Here is a 20,628-nt window from a genome sequence, read left to right as displayed (position 1 = left end):
TCGCTTGCTTCGTTGCCTTGGAGTGGAGTACTATTTCAGGTCTCATGCCGCTCTTGCGGATGATTTCCGGGCGTTTCTTCCCCTCTGGAAGGTCAACTGTGCATTCCCAATCTTCGGCACCATCCAGCAGCCCATGTTTCCATGCTTTGGATATTACAGCTGTTCCTGGCCAGACGTTAGTGCCTTATGCAGAGAAGAACTCTGCTGGAACTTCTGGTGGTGTGGGTGCTCCTTAGACAGTGCTCACCACGTGTGCAATTTCTTTTAGCACTTGGTTGTGCCTCCATATGTCCTCGGCTAAACGCCGCTTTGTATGAGCTGAGGACATTTTCCACTGCTTGTTTGCCATGGCAGAATGGGCACGCAGGGTCCTCTGCTTTCCCCCATTTCACCAAGTTTGTATTCGAGGGAAGGAGGTCGTACACAGATCTGAGGATGAAAGAAGGCATGTATAGTTTTCGATTTTTTTTTTTTTAATTTAATTTTATTTTATTTTTTTTTTTTTTTTATCGAGTATGGCACGAATCTAATATATAGACCTGGGAAAGTTCAATTAATTAAGTTACTTTTTATCATAGGTACGATGACAGCAAAACAGACATACTTTAACCTATATCCTCTGAGCGACACGAGATCAAGGGACCCGTTTAGACAAAATGTTATTTGTACGTTAGCCTCTTAGTAAAACACGGCGACGAATAAACAGGCCCTTTTGAGAGCCAAGGCCAAAGTTACGTCACTCTCCAGAAACACGTGTGCATGGCCGCCGAAATGGCGAACCCGAAAGACAGAATAGATTTGCTTCTGGATGGCGTGTTTGTAAAGCCATCAACTAGATGTAAATACCGAGTTACTTTAACAACAGATTTGCTATACTACACCAGACTATCACAGGTGGAATTTGAAAGAAAAGAGAAAGCTGTGCGAATCAACGACATTGTAGGATGTCATTCCAGATCAATCAGCACTGGGTTTTTCAGCCGCGATCAGAGCAACGACAACTCTGCAGGCTTTACGATTTTTGCATATCCGTGTCAAAAGGGAGTGTTTTATGGAACTGGAAAAAGACACCGTATGGAAAAAACGTTTCAAACTTGCAACGACTCCACTAAAGAAGAAAACGAAAAACTTGTTCAGAAATGGAAAAATGTTATCAACTGCAGGGCAAAAGGTTTGCCTGTTGATTCGTCCGGTGAGTGTCAGTGGTTTGATGCGTTTGCGTGCGTCCATGTGTGTGTGTTTGTGTGTGTGTGTAAGAGAGCTGGGTTTTTTAATTTTTTAAAAATTTGGTGTTTTTTTAAATCACTGATCTAAGTCTCTGTTTCTGTCTTATTCTATCAGTTTGTTTCAGTCCATCTGTTCCTTTCTCAGAAGGCAGGAACACAGGACGTTAACAAACCAGTGGTGTCGGGTGGTTGTGGTGTGTATGTGTGTGTGGTGTGTGTGTGTGTGTGTGTGTTATTTTTGTCTCATGCCTCCATTGCTGATTTCTTTTTTCTTTCGTTTTTTTTTCTCCATAACACAATCAGAAATCAAAAACTCGTTGAAGAACAAATTCTAGAGATCAGTTTCAAGGAAGTGAGTCAAAACACGCAGACTGATTCTTATACTGTACATCACATTCGCTCATTTTTCTTCTTCCTTTTTTTTTTAATATAAGGAGCGGATGCTTTTAGCTTGAAATGAAAGTTTGGTGCTTTTGATCCGCAGATGTGGAAGTATGTAAACTGCCACCATTGAAAAGACTACTGGTTCTGGTCAACCCCGTTAGCGGCACAGGGAAAGCCATGAAGATTTTCTCAACAGAGGTCGCGCCCATGCTTGAAGAAGCCAGTATGCATTTCCAGGTCTTTGTTACAGGTAACTAATTCAGGGGGAGACCTAGTTTTGATCATCTTACTAATGTGACCTTATTTTTCTGTCATCACCACTGTAGTTCTGTTTGGGAGTGCATGCCTTCTGTGCAAGTTGGATTGTTGGATTGAGTGACCTAGTCTTCTTCTTTTCTTCTTTTTTTTCATGTTATTTTCAATATTTCTTAGCATGATTTAGATTGTATGTGTACTTAGCCGGATATGGGTGAACTGGCCTTTTTTTTTTTTATTGTTGTCTTTTCTTGACAGAGCCTGACATGGGGGCCCTTGGCTTTACGGTTGGCTGGGCCTTAAATTTAACAAAATCATTTGACTGTGCAGAATACGCTGGCCACGCCAGTGAACTGATGAAAGACATGGAGCTGTCACAGTGGGCCGGTGTGGTGGTGGTGTCCGGAGATGGACTGGTTCATGAGGTGAGGCAGGTTGCCTGTTGCTTCATTGTTCGTTGGTATTCCGTACTTTCTTCTGAGCAAGTGCAGTTATTGTGGAGAGAAAAAAGAGATACGTATATGGTATTTAGTTAAATAATATTTAAATGTTTCGACAGCTCCAAACAGTCAAACCCAAGTTTGACTGGCCTCTGCTTACCCTTGTCGCACGTGAATCCACTGGCAAGATCATACCTGTGTAATCGCGGGTTAAGATTCAGAACAGGTGTTCAGTACAGGTGTATGCGCAAAATTAAAAAGTTACGCAGAGAGAGAAACAACAAATGAAAGCCCAGATTCGTTGTTTTCCATAAAGAAGTGGAAGAAGAGTGAAAATATTATTTTTATACGTATAAAACGTGCTCAAGGAATGTGATTCATTTTACTTACAATTTGTGTTATGAAAATGACCATGTTTTGAAAGCATATCATTACTGGAAGTAAAATGTTTTATATACTACAGTACTCATAGATCAGTCTCCAATATTGGTAAATTATGATAAGTTAGGAAAAGTCAGAAACAAAATTAAAAAGGGCTGTGACAAACAAAGGATTTGACATGAACAAATTATTCCCTTTTCTTTTTGTTATTGTTGTTGCTAAAACGTACAGGTAACTTGATTAGTTTTGTACAGATAATGAATTATGCAGTAGGTAAACACTTTTTCCTTTTGTTGTTGCTGTTGTTGCTGCTGCCGAAATGTACAGGCAACTTGACTGGTTTTGTACAGGTAGTTAATGAATTGATGCAGCAGGTAAACTTTTAGTTCATGTTGTTTTTGCTGTTGCTGCTGAAATGTACAGGTGACATGATTGGTTTTGTATAGGTGACTTGATTGATTGGTTTTTACAGGTAATTTTATTGGTTTTTGTACAGGTGATAAATGGGATAATGCAGCGGACGGACTGGGATTCAGCCATCAAGTTGCCTATTGGGTGCATTCCAGCAGGGTCATGCAACGCTCTGGTCTCTTCCATCAACTATGCTGCAGCGTATGTTGACCCCTCCTCGCCCCTCCCCCCGGTCCCCCGGTCCCCCCCTCCCGCTCCCCGCCACCCCCCTTCCCCTCTCACATTGTTTTTATTTCTTTCTTTCCATCTTATCGCGTTTTACTTCCATTGTCTTTTTTGGTGTGTAACAGTGTTCCACTCTGTGCTCTGTTTTGTGTGTTTCGTTATAAAATTTGTGGATTACGTACATGTATTTTAATGTGTGTGTATATATATATATATATATATATATATATATATATATATATATATATATATATATGTGTGTGTGTGTGAGAGAGAGAGAGTGTGTGTTGTGTTTGCTTGTGTTTATATGTGAGTACATGAGATAATGTATGCATAATATATCATACTTTGTTTTAGTTTCTGAAGTTTTCTGTGTAAGATATCACGGATATGGGATTGAGCAAAAAGAATGTGCAGTATCACTGTATGACATGTGCAATGTTGTGGTTCACATCCCTCACTCATATTTATTATATTAGTTACAATGTTAGAATGTGAATGTTTGTGCTGTGCTTTTATGTGTTTGCAGGCCTTAGAATATGTGATGTTGCTTTTTAAGTCATGTTTAATGTTTTTGTGTGAAGTAATTATCCGGGTTGTTTGCTGTACCTGATTTGATTCTTTTCTTGAGATGATAAAGTACTTCTTTTCTTATCTTGTCCCTCCAATATATATATATATATATATATATATATATATATATATCTTTGTATATATGTGTGTGGGGTTGGGGGGTGAGAGATGTGGGCGTATGTGTGTGTGCTTGTACAAGTAAGTGTTCATCTCTGTGAGTGTGTGTTTGTGTGTGTGTGTGCCGTGGAAGCTGCGATACGTAGACTAGAAATGAGTGTGTGGAGGAGGGGGGTAGAGGAGGTGCAAGGTAATGTGTGTGTGTGTGTGTGTGTGTGTGTGTGTGTTGGAGCTCATGTACGTTTATATGTATTTGACTGTGCTTTCATATCTGTGAAACTGCATGTTTGGTGCATTTCTGTTGTGCATGTGTGGGTGTGTGTGTGAATGTGTGTCTTCATGTTTTACATTTATTCGCTTATTTATCACCATTGTTGTCTTATTTATTTATTTATTTTTATTTTTTATTTTATTTATTTTTATTTTTTACTTTATTTTATTTTATTTTATTTATTTTTTTTTTTTTTTATTAGTATTACTATTATTATTACTACTACCTTTTTCTATAGTATAATTATTATTTATTTATTTATGTAAGCTTATCTATTATTTATTCCCCCGTTTTTTGTTTTTTGTTGTTGTTTTTTTCTCAAGGCCTCACTAAGCACGTTGGGTTACACTGCTGGTCAGGCATCTGCTTGGCAGATGTGGTGTAGCGTATATGGTTTGTCCGAACGCAGTGACGCCTCCTTGAGCTACTGAAACTGAACTGAAACTTATCTTGTCTTACTTTTTTTTCTCATCTCATTACACAAAGCCGTGCCTCATCGCATCTCATATCACCTTTTCAGTCTCATCTCACGCTGTCTCATTTGATCTCACCCTATCTAATTTCACCTGACCTCATTGCGTGTCATCTCACTTTACCTCATCGCGTCCATCTCACCCCATCTCTCCATATCTGTCTCAGACGATGATGATTAAGACACCACTACTACTACCACTGCTGATAGTTATGATGACGACGAAGACGACGATGAGGATGATTGTGATCATCAGCTTTACTATTATCATTATTATTATTATCATCATCATCATTATTATTATTACTAAATCGTCTCTTTCCAGGGAACCAGTAACAGTGAACACAGTGCTACACTCAGCCTTTGTACTGGTCAAACACAGTGTGGTCCCTGTAGATCTAGTGATGGTGCAGACACAATCCACGCAGTTCTACTCCTTTCTTTCCCTCACCTGGGGGCTGATTGCGGACGCCAACTTGGAGTCACAGAAGTACCGCTTTCTTGAAGCCATGAAAGGCCTTTTCAGTAAGTGACTTGTAGCTTGTGTGTGTGTGTGTGTGTGTGTGTGTGTGTGTGTGTGTGTGTGTGTGTGCTTTCAGTCGCTATAGTCGTAATAAGTCTTCAAATTAACGTCTGTGAGCTAACATGATCTGGATTGGGAAACAAACAACTGAAAGAAAAGATTTCTAAAGGAGTATACCAAATGACCAATGAATCAATGGCAAAGGTATGTCTAATTCTAAATCAGCTTTAATTACACATACTAAACCGTTACCCACTGGCGCAGACTGGCAGGGGTCTAATTCCCTACCCTGAACAAACTGAGACCCTGCTAAAGCGGAGAAAACGAAAGTTTATACAGCTAGTTACCCCCCCCCCCCCCCCCAGTATATTACCTCCCCTGTGTGAGCCTGTAGAGTGCCCTCCTCTTCCGGCAGTCATTTTCGATCCCAGACTCGTGCATCAAAAGTGTCTCAAGTCTTTTTTGGCATTTCCTTACTTCTGTCACTTCTTTGACACTGTCTCACCGATTGGACTCTCCCTCTGGTTTTCAGCCAGGGCCGGCAATCCCACCATGGAGCCATGGTCTTCAGGTAAGGGCCTGTCCAATCATGACGCTCTAGTCCCTACAGAAGCATTCACCTTGTCCTTCAGTCCTGCAGGCACATGGCTGCTCCACTACGCCTGGTCGCCACCTTTGACGTTGGAGAAGTCACAACCATCCAGATTCCTGGCGTATCAGCAGGACATGCTCTGCGGCAACCATCTTCCGTCAGGCCCTCAGCACCTGTTTCCTGATTCCCCCTTATTGATTGGTGCCCTTCAATGGCCATAGCGGTAACTCTGAGGCCAATCTATCTCGGAAGCCCCTTCCATCTCCATCACAGACTTTATGGACATCACACGCGGCCAGAGGCCAGTTACAGATCAGGTCCTCATTCTCCACCCGGACCTTCAGCACAAACCTTCCCTCATGGAGGCACATCAGGAACTCCACCAAAGAGGGAGACTTGGCGAGCTTGATGCACCTTTAGTGCACTTACCCACCATGATCCAACCCAACGATCGACGGCACCTTCCACAATCAACACGTCCAACGTGCCACACCCAATCAGAGAAGCCACCAGGTCTACAGTTCTGCCCTTTTTTTAGTCAGTACCGGTCTGACTGTCGCACAGCCTCGTCCACGAGACTGTCGCAGAAGCCCCTGAGGACTTTGAGACTTGTGTAGCCGAATATCAGCCATGCTGTGCACATGCAACTCGCCAGTGCAATTTATTTGCATTGAGGGAGGGAGGGAGGGGGGCACTCCATTCACCTATCAGTTTGAGTGAAAGATTTGACCCTTTCGGGGGCAGATGGAGAGCTCTCTACATTTGCCTGCCTCGCCCAGGGCAAGTCTGGCGGGCTACCTCGGTCCAATTTCACAGTGTTTCTTCTGTCTCATTCGACCCTCATCCGATGTAGGATCACTGGATCAGGCCAAACATGCAACTCTTTGCGGTGAGGTTCAACCCATGCCTGCCCAGTTTCATTTCACCAGGCTCCGACCTCCCCATGGGTACACGTTTCCACCCATTCCCGTTGTGGGAAACGCCCCCAACAAAGCTGTCCTGATTATCGTTGCATAGACATAGTTTTCGAGCAGGACAGTTCTGTCGCTTCTTGTTTCCACCCAGACTTCCCACCCACAAACCAAACCCAAAGGACACTGTTTTATATCATTGCCGTAAAACCTCAGTCCTGCAGCTTTGCCTCAGATAAAAAACAACAACAACAAAAAACAAAAACAGAATGTTCTGCCCCGTCAGGGCTCTGCGTGTAAACCTCAAGTGGTCGTCCGAGTCACGCCTGTTCATAAGCTGAAAACATGGCCATTCTAACGACATTACCGAGACATCTCTGTCTCGTTGGATAGTGCGTGTCTTTACAAGCGCTTACCCACACACAGGGTCGGAGCTGGGTAACTCCTGGGTCAGAGCTCACGAAGGCAGACCATGGACTCCTCACTAGACTTAGAACACTCCAGTTGGCTCAAAGGTATCATACATACTGCTTACTGGAAGAACCTAGCTACCTTCATCAAGATGGCTCAAGGGGCATCGCCTCAGCAGTAGTTGTCCAACAAGCTAATTCCACTTCCGTAAATAGATCAGGTAAGCCCTCCATCTTGTCATGCCATTCTGTACCAGTGGGTCATGGTATAATATGTGTAATTAAAAGAATAGAAAATTGTTTTCCTGAAATTACGTTTAATAATCACCTGCCCTTTCTTTTCTGTACGCTGCTCATGGCTAAATGCCCTCAGAAGATGGCGCTCTACAGACATGAACAGGGGAGGTAATGCGTATACTTGCGTTTTCTCCCTGGCAGCGGGGTAGTAGTTTGCTGGAGTTGGCACCAGTGGGTCACAGCATGTTGGATCAAACGTAATTTTTGACAGAAAATTCCTTTTGGACAGAATGGCTGATGATGATGTTTCATTAGATAGTGATGTAGAATGCTTTAAATTGCTGGGCATTCAAAAGAAAAACACGCAGATTTGATAAATCTTTGGTCTCTCTTACCGAGGATTGAGGGACATTGGAAATAAACTAATGTCAGCAGTACATACCATGGGTCGTGCATTTCTGTTTTATTTCACCAGTTAATAGTGTTTGACTGTTCACGACTCGAATGTTTGGAACAATGTGCTGGTCTTGTTTCAGACATGACTGTCCATAGAGGAACATTGTCGTTTTTACCAGCAGCTGACCTTAGCAGCTGGTCTTCCGTTGACACTGCAGACATGTTCTTCAAGAGAAACCAAGATGATGAAGGTCAAGTTCACCTTTTTGCCGACAATATGGCGGACTGGGGAAGAAAGCAATCGACCGACATGTTGGCACAAAAGACCCCCCTTGCAATCGGCGATCATGGCAAGCATAAAGTGGGAGGCGAAGGAGCTGAAGCTTTCTCTGGGGAAACTGCCACCAATGTGCCTATGGCCCGCGCCTTGACATCACACGTCAGCCAGTCAGTTGCATCAGATGAATCAAGATTTGGTGCTGTTGATCCGTTACTTCAAAATATTTTGGAATCAAAAGGACAGGCAAAAGAAGAAAAAGGAGACAAAGGTAAAAGCGTTGGGTCGACGCATGAGTCAGTGCACTGTGACCTGCTTCCCCCTCTGCATCAGCCTGTGGGCAGAGATTGGGTGGTGTTCAAGGGTGGCTTCCTCATGGTGTGCGCCCTCTTCCAGTCCCATATAGGCCGCGATCTGTTCTTGGCGCCGTTCTCCAGGCTATCTGATGAAGTCATCCACCTCATGATCATTCGTGAAGACATCTCCCGCTACCGCCTCCTCAAGTTAATGATGTCGTTCCACAAAGGCACGCACATACGCTGTCCCGAAGTCCAGTTTGTGACTGTGTCAGCGTTTCGCCTGGAGCCTGGGGACTATGCTGGGCAAATCATGGTGGATGGGCAACGGGTGGAAGCTGGGCCCTTACAGGCCCAGGTGTTGCCAGGTATGGCAAGAGTCATGGCCATGAAGTAGACATGTCTTCAGTGCATATTTTGCTCTTTTTATTAATACTTCCAGGAGAGTCTTGGCCAATCAGTAGAGACACCTTCAGTTCATGTTTTGCTTTTTCTTCTCTTCGTTTCTAGAAGTCTTGACTACAGATTGTGTACATGCAATTATTGCTGAGAATGAAGAATCATTTTATTGTTCTGCTGTGTAAAGAATCAAATACTGAAAAGTATGAATGGTTATCTGGCTGTTGTTAAGGAGAAAAAAAAGAAAGAAAACGAATAAACTGTTCTCGTTTGTTCTGCATTCAGCTTTAATTCAGAAACATTCTTTTGAACCTGTTTTGGTGTTGGCTGCAACAGTAAGCATATGACAAGCCATAAACTAAAAAAAAAAATCTTAATGGATGAGAATTGTCAGCAAACGTTATGATATCTCTCTTATTTATTTGAAATTCCAACTAGTGCCACCCAGTTACAATTCTACTGAAACTGGTAATGTCTGATGTTTTACTGGTACTGCTAGCAAGGTTTGTCAGCAATCATTAAGTGTCAGTAGGAAAGGCATAGCTTTGTAGGCCTTGAAACCATTTGTGTGGGGAATGTATGTGTGTGTGTGTGTGTGTGTGTGTGTGTGTTGTGTGTGCATTTCTGTGTGTGCACATTCAAGCCCACAGTGTGTGTGTGTGTGTGAGTGTGTGTGTGTGTGTGTGTGTGTGTGATATACCAACACATACACTTGTTTATACTGTTTGACAAAAGTAGAACTTCATGCTTGTTGGCATGAATGTATGTGGGTGTTCATGAATTGTAATAAAAGTGCTGTGGGTGTGGTGAGGGAAGCAGTATGTTTTGTTCAAACAAGAAGCCGGATTTCGAAAAGAAAAGAAAAGAAAGAAAGCAGAAGAAGAAGAAAAGAACCACTGATCAAATCTTTGTTTTAAAACAGCTGTATAGTAGATGAGATAAAAAGAAAAAAGCCCAGTCTACTGTTTGGCTGTTTTGTAGATTTTCAGAAAGCGTTCACCATGGCATGATGCAATGCTGCTGAAGCTACACCAAATAGGAATAAAAGGTAAATGTTTTCATATCGTAACAAAATATGTTTACGAACACTAAAATCTACGCAAAATCACAAGATCATTTCAGCAGAGAATTCATTATTCAAAAGGGCGTACATCAGGGAAATTCACTCAGCCCGACTCTATTCAGTATTTTCATAAATGGTATCACCACAGATGTGACAGATATGAACTCCCCAACGATTGACAGTACATCATGTACTAAACTCTCTTGTCTTTTATATGCAGATGATTTAGTTATTCTATCATTATCTAAAGACGGCTTACAACAAAAACTTAACATTTTACACACATCAGTTCTTTTTCTTCTTCCTCGTTCGCCTCCCATTAGATAAGCAGCCCGGTGTCCTCGATGAAGGCTGCCGTCCGTCGCAACTCCTCCAGGGTGCCGTACAGTTTGGCTTCTACTGCTGTCAGTGTTGGCCAGTACTTCCTCCTGGATGCTGCATGCGTCCTACAGTTTTGAAGGATGTGGTCGGTTGTCATTAGTCCCTCACCACAAGGGCACTCTCCACACTGTCCAATGCCAAATTTTTTGTGTGCATGTGTTGGAGCAGGTGGTTGTGTCCAGTCCTCAGGCGGAAGATCTTGACCTGTTCCCGTCGTTCCAGCAAATGGTATCTGTCTTCTGGGTTATATTTGGGGTGCTGGAGGCGCCACTTTATTCCTTGCTGTGCCTTGATTATTGTCTTCATTTCATCGTATGACACCAGTTTGTTGGCCTGCTCCTTCTGTGCTCCGTCTTTTGCCAGAATGTCCGCTTTTTCGTTGCCTCTGATGCCACATTGTGCTGGTACCCATTGTATCACCATTTTCTCCACTCTGACACTCAGGGCAGTCAATGGGGCTTGCGTTTGAATAGCGAAAAGACAAAAGTGATCGTTTGTTCATAAGCTACCCTTAAAATACCCCTACATTTTAAATGTGGAGAGGACATAATTGAAACAACAGAAGAATATAGATATTCAGGGGTTATATTTCATTAAAAAAAACCCAACACAACTAACTTAAGTCGTGCACAAGGCCATCTAAAAAATCAAACAAATAAGACTCTACATGTGCTATTCAGAACATTTCGTGATACAAATATCAATATTTATGGCTATTATGTGTCAGTTATATGATACTTGGATAACACCTATTTCAACATATGGAGTAGAAGTTTTGTTTCCATATGATGTTGCAGGAGATGTATCGTATAATTTATTCGAATTATTCAGTAATTATCTTTCAACAAATTTCCACATAAAAGACTTCATGTCAAGTTTTGTAAACAATTTCTTGGTGTACATAAAAGAGCAATGGTTCTCCCCGTTTCAGGAGAATTAGGAAGATTCCCGATTAGCCAAAATTATATGTCAAGTTATTGGCTATTGGATACACATATTAGAGCTTCCTCAAAATTCACTTGTATACACAACGTATAAATGCATGTATCGTCAAACAAACAAAAATGTTCAGTGGCAACTTTTCATGAGAAATGTATTAACTAGCTCTGGATTAGATCATGTTTGGAAAAATCAGTTCACTTTTAGTGTTAAAAGATTAAAGTATGCTATATCCAAGAAGATTGAAAATGAATAATGTATAAAATTTGAAACAGAAACAAAACATCTAAATTAGAATTTTACAAGAACGCTGTGACAAATTATAAAATTGAATCGTATTTGAAAAATACAGCAAATACACAACACAGGAAAGCACTGATTATGTTACAAATCAGCACCCTTGACTTACAAATGGAACAGGGAAGATATAAAAATACACCGAAAGAGCAAAGACTGTGTGATACCTGTAACAGTTTAGAAAATGAGATTCACCTTTTTCTAATCGATATATGTCGTCCAAACGCAAAGCCTAGTAAACTGATCCTTTTAACAGAATTACAGCCAAGGCTGGCAAAATGTGTTCACGAATGTTTCTCTTCTTAATATGCTCATGTTTTTGTTTCATTGTGTCTTATAAACGTTAAGGTTTTATGACAATAAAAAATATTCTATTCCATTCTATCCACATGTATTGGTGTTAATTACAAATATTTGTCATTGTTCGGTATTAATCGGTGTCAGATAGGGATACCCACAGAGATATTATCATCATTATTATTACTGTTGTTATTATTATTATGAGCATTTATGCCTAATCTCGAAAATAAGCCCTAGGCGCTTACAAATAGAACACACATGTAAATATCAAAAAGGAAAAATTGAACACAAAATACTAAACATTATTTAAAAATATTCATCCTTCCACAACACACAACCACAATACACACAAACACACGCGGACGCACACACACGTCATAGCACACAATCGTAAATAGAGATATTACATGAAAATGAGAAAAATAAAAGGCATCCTTATCAACGAAGAAGTCTGGCCTTCACAGTTTGCTGATGATACAGCTCTGTACCTAAATAGAAGTGAAGAATCCTTTAAGTTGTTAGAATTCTTACGGTATTTTGCAGAAACATCTGGCATGAACATAAATTATCACAAAACTCTCAAGTAGCCTGGGTTATGAGCAAAAACAAGTATCAGGCACATTACCAGGGTGACAAGAATTTTTGCTGGGACCCGGGCAGTTTTATATACCTTGGAATGTTTTAGCAAAAGATGTAAATAGAATTCTACATTCAATCTATGGTAGTAGAATAGCTGAAATAAAGATAATGTTGAATGTTTGAAGTGTCAGTTTACTACTTCTGAAAAAAACAAAAACCCACAGTCTTAAAAACTCTTTTTATGTCAAAGTTGATATACTTCATTGGTATCCCAGACACTGATGTTGTCTTTAATTTTTGAAACGTGTACGTAAACCATGTTCAAGAGGTAGACGAAAATGTCATGAATAAATCATTTACTGCCAAGCATGAAACTAAGTTGGTCGATAAGACTATTTCAATTCTCATTTGAAGGTAGCCTACTTGTTTTGTATATGTATCAAGGAATTGGCAAGGTTTAAAAACACGTGGCACAGATTTTGCAGATACATCAATTAACACTGCATAATGCATTCTGGCATGGAATTTGTAACGCATGAAAGGACAATAACTGAAATATCTGCCTCAAATATACATGATGTTAATGCCGAATGTATTTTCGCAGCATGATCATTTTGGTTAGTAATCATATACCGTTTCTGCTGGATTATTTCAGAAGGTATATATTAGATTCATCATCTAGTGAATGAAGATTGCATTCCTTTATCTTTTGATACGTTTCAACAGAAATATCGAAAGTTGAGGACTCACTGTCTGATACTGAACATCTTCTTTAAAGAATAGAATTGGAAAAATATTTTTGCAAAATGTAATCAAACAACAATGAATTGCCAACTGACAATTTTTCTCTGTCTCATCATCTGCTCCGTTTCACTGGCATTCCACGCCGCTCATCCCGAGTCCCTCATACACAGTTACACCCAGCTTCGTCTGTCGCAGTTAGTGTCGGCAGTCCACAGGAAACCATCGATGTTAGGTCGCCAGGAAGCCACACACCAGAGGAGACCCAGCAATGCTGCTGCGTCACTTTGGTGGCCTTCAGTAGTGCCTGTTCTGATTTAACGTATTTAGGACACCACATACTAAGCCCTCTACTGACGACAGTAATAGCTAAGTCACGGAGCCAGACTGAGTGACCGTCCCTCTCGGCTGGAGATCACCACCACATCCCTCCAACAACAATCCCCCATGAATCTGTCTCCACAAAAGACCTTGACAGGACTCACCCCAAGCACAGAAGTCAAGGGGAGGGTGGGGGTCGAAACTGAGGTCACCATGACAGCAAGGCATGAAAGCAAGAGAAGCAGCAGGAGAAAAGAGAGGGGAAGGAATATGCAGAAAGGTCGAGGTACAGAACAAGATTCCTAGCAAGTGGCAAGACTTTCAGCAAGATCCAGACAAGAAAGAGTTATCTGCATTCATCACAAATGTTTCAGTTTCAGTAGCTCAAGGAGGCGTCACTGCGTTCGGACAAATCCATGTACGCTACACCACATCTGCCAAGCAGATACCTGACCAGCAGCGTAACCCAACACAATTAGTCAGGCCTTGAGAAAATTAAAAATATATATATATATATATATATATAGATAAGATGACATAAATAAATAAATAAATAATAATTATGATATAAAAAAAAGGGTAGTAGTAATGAAAATAATGATAATAATAATAAAATTTTAAAAAAATTAAATAAATAAGACAACAATGATATTGAGCAATGCAAGTTCCCCACTGACAAGGAAGTTATCACCATATCAGTTAATGCCGCTTTGTGCAGAGGATCAGATCACTCAATGTGATCATGAGGAAGCTGATACAAGAATGGTTTTTCATCTGAAAGATACCTTGGAGAATGTACACAAGACATGTTTGTTATGTACTGTAGACACCGATGTCATTGTCATACTGATCGGAAAGTATTACCAACTTTGCACGGTTTTCCAAGCAGCTGCAATTTGGGTTGCATTTGGTGCATTCACTCAAGGATTTTGGAAAAGACAAATCAGTTGCCTTACTAAGTTTTCATAGTTTTACAGGCTATGACATAGTAACCTCCTTCTTTGGGAAGGGAAAATGGTTTGCATGGGAAGCATGGAAGTGCTATCCAGAGGTGACAGATGCCTTCAAACAAACGATAGAAAATGAATTTTTTCAACCTGACCTGGAAGATTTATGTTTCAAATTACTTAAAAGGTACACTGTGTTTTTGTACGACAAAACTAGCCAACTGACCCCGGTCAATGAGGCATGGAAGGAATTATTTCGCCAAAGCAGCAAATCCATGGAAGCTATTCCACCTACACAGAGTGCACTTTTGGAGCACTCAAAGCGTGCTGCTTACCAGACTGGAATCTGGGCCACCAGTGACATTCCATTGCAGCATGCCCAGTGTCCTGAGGGCCGGGGTGGACAATGAAGAAAGAGAGCAAGTCTTGGATTCCAGTGTGGACAACAATGCCAATGGCATCAAAAGTCTGCAGTGAGTTCATGAATTGTGGCTGTCAAAGCAAGAAGGGTTGCAGTGGAAGATGAGCTTGCAAAAAAGCACAGTGGAAGTGCACATATCTATGCACATGCAACTGTGACAAATGAACATGTTTGGCATGATTCTAAAGGGACAATTACACATTTAATCTGTCCAGTCAGATTGAGTCATTTGGTACATTTTTCTTTTTCTTTTCTTTTTTTTTTAGATACTCTTCAACTCAGCTTCGGACAGTTTGTTCTGTTTGTGTCTGAAGAGCAGACAATTAAGTTTAAAATGGTTCATGTGTTTTCTTTAAACAACATTCTTTCCAGTTAAGGATATTGTGTGAACTAATTTAATAAAACAGGAATCTTACAAACATTAAATTCTTGCTTCTCTGTCAAATGATTTATTATGATGGCATGCATATCACATAAGCACGCAATATATGTGCATGTGCACGCTCACATGAACACACACACACACACACAGACACATACATGCATTTCATAAATCACATTGCACACTCGCACACAGAGGATAAAAACAATGCACGCTCACGGATTAAAAACAAACACCCAACAGCTTCTTTTTATTCTGTCTTGATTTGAAAGCCAATCTGTATAAATTTCAGCATTTGTTTTATTCTGTCTAGCTTTGAAAGCAAATACATATAATCAACATCTTGCTTATGATCATAACAAGAATATCAAATACTGAAAGGCCAAGCACAAAAAAAACAAGAACACAAAAACACCAAAAAAAGCTTATCCCCAAAACAACAACAAACTGAGAAACCATTCATTGTTCAGTTGACAAGCATGATAAAACTCACTAACCACCCAGCTGTTGTATCCATCCTTGAGAATTTTCTGCAGGATAATGGTGTCAGGACAGCTTGCATCCATCCTTGAGAATTTTCTGCAGGATAATGGTGTCAGGACAGCTTGTATCCATCCTTGAGAATTTTCTGCAGGATAATGGTGTCAGGACAGCTTGTATCCATCCTTGAGAATTTTCTGCAGGATAATGGTGTCAGGACAGCTTTCCAACAACTATCATTACTGTTGTTATCATTGCTTTTGTCCAGCTGACCACACAGGGCCATATCAAGACTGCCCAACTACACAAATTTCCAACCGCATTAACCTTCGCTGGCTATCGTGGGTCATACATGACCCAGATGGGTACAAAAACGCAAATATCTCAGCCAATTCTTAATATTTTTTTTATGAAATTTCAGAAATGCTTCCTACACCTAAAAGGCTAACTTTCGCCAAAAAATGAAAAGAATTCATTAATGAATTAATAAGTAATTAAAGGTGGCGTTTTAAGTGCACACTGTGGCTTGTGTGGGTCGTGTATGACCCATGCTTTTTAAAGAGGAAAAAACGTGGTCACCGAAAGCTTGTGTGGGTCATGCAAGACCCATACCTTTTTAATAGTGATTTCAGGTTTAATTTGCAATTAGTTAAGGACAATAAAGAAGTTTTACTTTCAATAGCCTCACTACCCCCACCCCCTCTCCACCCCGTCCCTTTCGCCTGTTTTCAGCTATAACTCCCATCCCTTTCTCTAACAGCATGTACCTGTGTGACTGAATATCTTTGATTGTGCGTGTATAGGATGCTATGAGTCATCTCTCTCTCTGTCTCAGTCTCTCTCTCTCTCTGTGTGCATAAGTAGGGTTTGTATGTATGTGCATGTGGTGTTATGCGTGTGAGTGTGTGATCAGTTGTGTGTGCGAGTGTGTGTGTATGTGCGTGTGTGTGAATGCGTGAGCATGTGTTTCTTCTGAGTGTATGTGTTTGTGTGAGTCTGTGTGCACGTGTGCGAGCGCGTGTGTGTGTAATCAGTTATTATGATATGTTTTCCTTTTTTATATTTTGTTATAAGCTTTGGAGGAATATACAGGTTTTTGTCTCTTTACAAAGTATGGGTCGTGCACAACCCTCACAGGCTTTGGAGGAATATACAGGTTTTTGTCTCTTTAAAGGTATGGGTTATGCACGACCCACATGAGCTTCTGTGTGTAGTCAAAAGCAACAGCAGTATGGGTCGTGGACATCCCACATGAGCTTCCGTGTGTAGTCAAAAGTGACAGCCAGCAAAGGTTAAACACAAAACTGTCACATGCACACACACACACACACAAAACCACATTAAGGTAAAACTACAAAACACAGTTCATGACACATTATCCTAACCATTTAGCTCCTTATGGCAAATAAGTTTAGGCTGTGCTGATGAGGACGCCAGCCATTCGGCTTAATTCATCATTCCCAGATGACAAAAAATCATAAAAATGGAAAAAAAACAATACTTCAAAGCCAACAAAAAATACATAAAAAATGCCAGCAAGTAACACTGCAGAATTTACAGCTACTGCCCATCCCAGTGTTTACAATTTCACTACCTAATCGCCAGAGCAAAACAGTGCAAGGCCATATCAGGACTGCCCAATTTAAAAAAAGTCAAAATTTTTAAACACACAACTCTGCCACATCTGATAAAAAAGAACAACAACAAAAAACCCAGTTCATATTATCTTAACTTAGCTCATAAAGGCAAATAAAACTATCAGTGCTGAGGATGTCAGCCCTTCAACTTATCATCCCCAGATAGCATAAAATCATAAAAAGGATACAAAATATTCACAGACACAAAAATAGATAAAAGCAACACAGGCAAATAACACAATAGAATGGACAGCTAGTGCCCATTTTACAGTTTACAATATCACTTCCTATTTGCCATAGCAACACACCACCAATAGGACATCACAGACTGTAGAAAAGAGAGAGAAAAAGGTGTTAAGGCTTGCTGGAAAAAAAAAAAAAAAAAGATGGGGAAACAGGAAAGCAGACAACAGTGAGTGATGGAAAAAAAAAGGCAGAAACAAAGAGGGCAATAGAAAAGAGTACATTTCTAACACATAATTTCCTGCAGGTGGGGATGCTGTTTATACTGACATACATCTAGCATCCCACAAGGGGGATTCAATTCATATTATATTACCATTGCCATAGATTTACTGAACACAAAAAGAAAGTTTGTCATAAACTTGCAATAGTGAGATCAACATGTTCATAAACGCCTTAAATAAGTAGAAAGCTTGATCTTACAACGGTGTTATGTTCCAAAATCTGTCATCTGACATACCTTGTGAGCAGTCTACTTGTGACACTTTTAGTGAATATACTGTTTTCATGTAACTTGCAGCTTTCTCTTCTTTCTTCCTATCTTCTTCCTGTTATTACTTTTTTTTTTACATTTAGTGGCTCACTAATCATTTCATGGATGTACGTAGTTGGAAATGTTCCTTGAAGAACAGTATTGAAATAATGCAATGGAACTGAAGATCATTGTCAACAAGCATTGACAACCTACAATGAGACCTTGTGTCAAACGACTATCATAACCTCTTTTCAATGTCAAAGCGAGTAACATCCCTGGGCTGACGCAATGTTACTTTCCACAAGTTGTTGATCAAAATCAACCTGACGTGAAGGTTAACACTGCAATTTATATCTGTGCCTGGATGCAATATAGTGTGCAATGTCTTTTGAGTCACCAACCTATACCGGTAGATATAGAAAATATCATCATGTACTACCACAGTTATTTTTTCTGGTCCTATTATTGTAAACAAATGCATCAGTCTACATATCGAAATAGTCAATGGTCAATATGAAAAATAGATAATTGGTAGTGACATTAAAGTCTACTTTTATTTTTTTGGAAAAAAGATTATACTGTTGTGACTTGTACCAGACTTATATAAAACATAGTGGATTCATCATTATGTTTACTCAACAACGGTTATGCACCAGATTCTAATTTTCGAATCAATGTATATAAATCATCCAAAAAGTTAATAAAACATCTGAAAACATTAGAACCAAAAGTAACATATATTCCACTTGTGTGCAAATTATCCAATCAGTTTTATAAAACATTTGATGCAAAAGTGCACAAACATCACACTTTGAAAAAAATGTCTATAAATGATTCAATGAGTAAATACAACATTTTTAAATAATTAGAAGCAAAATTACCAAACATAAATTTCACACCAACTTGAACAGTACCACTAGCCACTAAAACACTGCAAGACACAACCTGTTTCTTTGTGAAAAGTACCTAGGCACAATGGACAAATTTCCAGGAAATCCACCACTATTTCATGACGAACACTTGGCCAAAGAAACCAACACCTGAGAACAATATCATTGGTTATGAAACCAGAAACCTTTGTTCTTGGCTTTAAATGCCAGAATCTGACATCAACTTTCATGCTTTGAAAATCCATGTATGCACGCTTTATTCCAATCAAATGTGCCCACTGTCCCAGTCAAATGCTGTCTGACGAGTATCAATGTCTGATAGAATGCCAGGCTAAAAGAGGGCAGCAGTCTTCACAGCTGACTGAAAAGCATACTGGAAAGCAAACAGCGATGACATGTTATCTCCAGACTGTTCACAGTCGCAGGTGTTCTGTGTCAGTCTTGCAGCCTTGCTGGATCTTGTCCACTGTGAAAGGACACTCTGAAAGGCAAGAGAACAAAATAATATACTACACACTACCTTGCTGATGCCTGGTAACTAGTAAATACCCCCTGCCCCCCTACCCATTTTACGTTAAAAAATGAGCATAAACACCTTTTAAATTCCTAAAAGAAAAAAAAAAAGTATGAAAATCATCATAAATTAATTGTACTTCAGCCTGCTATCATGATCATGCTGCTTTACAAAGCAGTATAGATTTAGATCAAGACAATGAAGAACAGAATGCCTGCATGAGATGTGTGTGTCACTGAAAACCAAGTGAAGAAGAAGAAGAAGAGGAAGAAGAAGAAGAAAAGCATGCGTGTGTGAGTGCATGCGTGTATGCATGTGTGAACATATCATTTCCTGAGTACTGATTTATCCACAATCACCGTTTACATCCCTTGGACTAAGCACTAATATTTTCATACTGCAATGGGCACATTCAGTTTCCATTCCTCAATCAGTTCTAATATCACACAGTGCTTTTCGCTTGTTGGCTTTAGCCTCCTTGCTGCTGTTTGTCCATGTTTTCAAGGGAATACAGCATGTGTTTTAATGATGTGTGTGTATATTACACATGAATTGCTGATTCAACTGTCAACTCAGGTACAAAGTGTTAAGGGAAAAATGATGAGTCCTTAGTTGAGGAGGAAGGTGGCAGAATGGTTAGGAAGCATATCTGCCAATACAGTGTCCCTGATCATCTGGGTTCAAATCTTGGTCTTGCCCTTTCTCCCAGTTTTGAATAGAAAACCAAACTGAGCGCCAAGTCATTTGGATCAGATTTTAAACTGAAGTCCAATGTACAGCACACACTTGGCGCACTGAAAATGAACCCAAGGCAACTTAATTGTCCTCTGGCAAAAATTCTGTAGAACTAATCTATTCCGATACATACAAAATATCCAAGCATACACTCAAGGCCTGACTAGCGTGTTGGGTTGTGCTGCTGGTCAGGCGTCTGCCTAACAGATGTGGTGTAGCGTATATTGATTTGTCCGAACCCAGTGATGCCTCCTCAACTCATTCTACTCCAGGTTCAAGTTAATTTGTACCATGATTACATCCCCTGTGGACCTGGTAGGAGTATTCTCGTAGCAACACACCATTTCAATTTCATTTATTCTTATTTTTGCTTGGTACAGTTGGCATTCTAAACTGAGCTGTTTCCGGAAGCATGAAAACGAAGTTTGTTTGACCATTTAAATCAACCATTCTCCATCGATTTTCACCATTTTAGTGAAAAACTTTT

General features: G+C 40.1%; 2 protein-coding genes across 2 annotated transcripts in view; one reads left to right on the top strand and one right to left on the bottom strand.

Annotated features, from left to right (window-relative positions):
* The first annotated feature begins 1,589 nt into the window (after positions 1–1,589).
* LOC143291257 (sphingosine kinase 2-like) lies at positions 1,590–8,897 on the top strand. Its single transcript, XM_076601077.1, has 5 exons — positions 1,590–1,860; positions 2,196–2,290; positions 3,183–3,298; positions 5,081–5,280; positions 7,965–8,897. Exons 1-5 carry the CDS (start codon positions 1,788–1,790, stop codon positions 8,792–8,794), a joined length of 1,314 nt encoding a protein of 437 aa, XP_076457192.1. The 5' UTR covers positions 1,590–1,787; the 3' UTR covers positions 8,795–8,897.
* Positions 8,898–16,306: 7,409 nt separating this feature from the next.
* LOC143294357 (uncharacterized) overlaps positions 16,307–20,628 on the bottom strand; it is a 51,761-nt gene continuing 47,439 nt past the window's right edge. Inside the window, exon 34 of the mRNA XM_076605813.1 lies at positions 16,307–19,373. Within this exon, the coding sequence (XP_076461928.1) occupies positions 19,306–19,373 (68 nt within the window). The 3' untranslated portion in view covers positions 16,307–19,305. The remainder of the gene's footprint in view (positions 19,374–20,628) is intronic.

Source organism: Babylonia areolata, chromosome 1, assembly GCF_041734735.1.
Source record: "Babylonia areolata isolate BAREFJ2019XMU chromosome 1, ASM4173473v1, whole genome shotgun sequence".
In the NCBI taxonomy this organism is placed as follows: Eukaryota; Metazoa; Mollusca; class Gastropoda; order Neogastropoda; family Buccinidae; genus Babylonia; species Babylonia areolata.
Note: the sequence above shows the minus strand (reverse complement) of the source record. Positions and strands in the feature narration are given on the sequence as shown.

Coding starts and splice junctions, on each gene's coding strand:
- LOC143291257 (XM_076601077.1), top strand. CDS start 1,788: ATGAAGATTTTCTCAACAGAGGTCGCGCCCATGCTTGAAGAAGCCAGT. Junction 2,291..3,182: donor GAGATGGACTGGTTCATGAG/GTGAGGCAGGTT, acceptor GTTTTTGTACAG/GTGATAAATGGGATAATGCA. Junction 5,281..7,964: donor AGCCATGAAAGGCCTTTTCA/GTAAGTGACTTG, acceptor GTCTTGTTTCAG/ACATGACTGTCCATAGAGGA.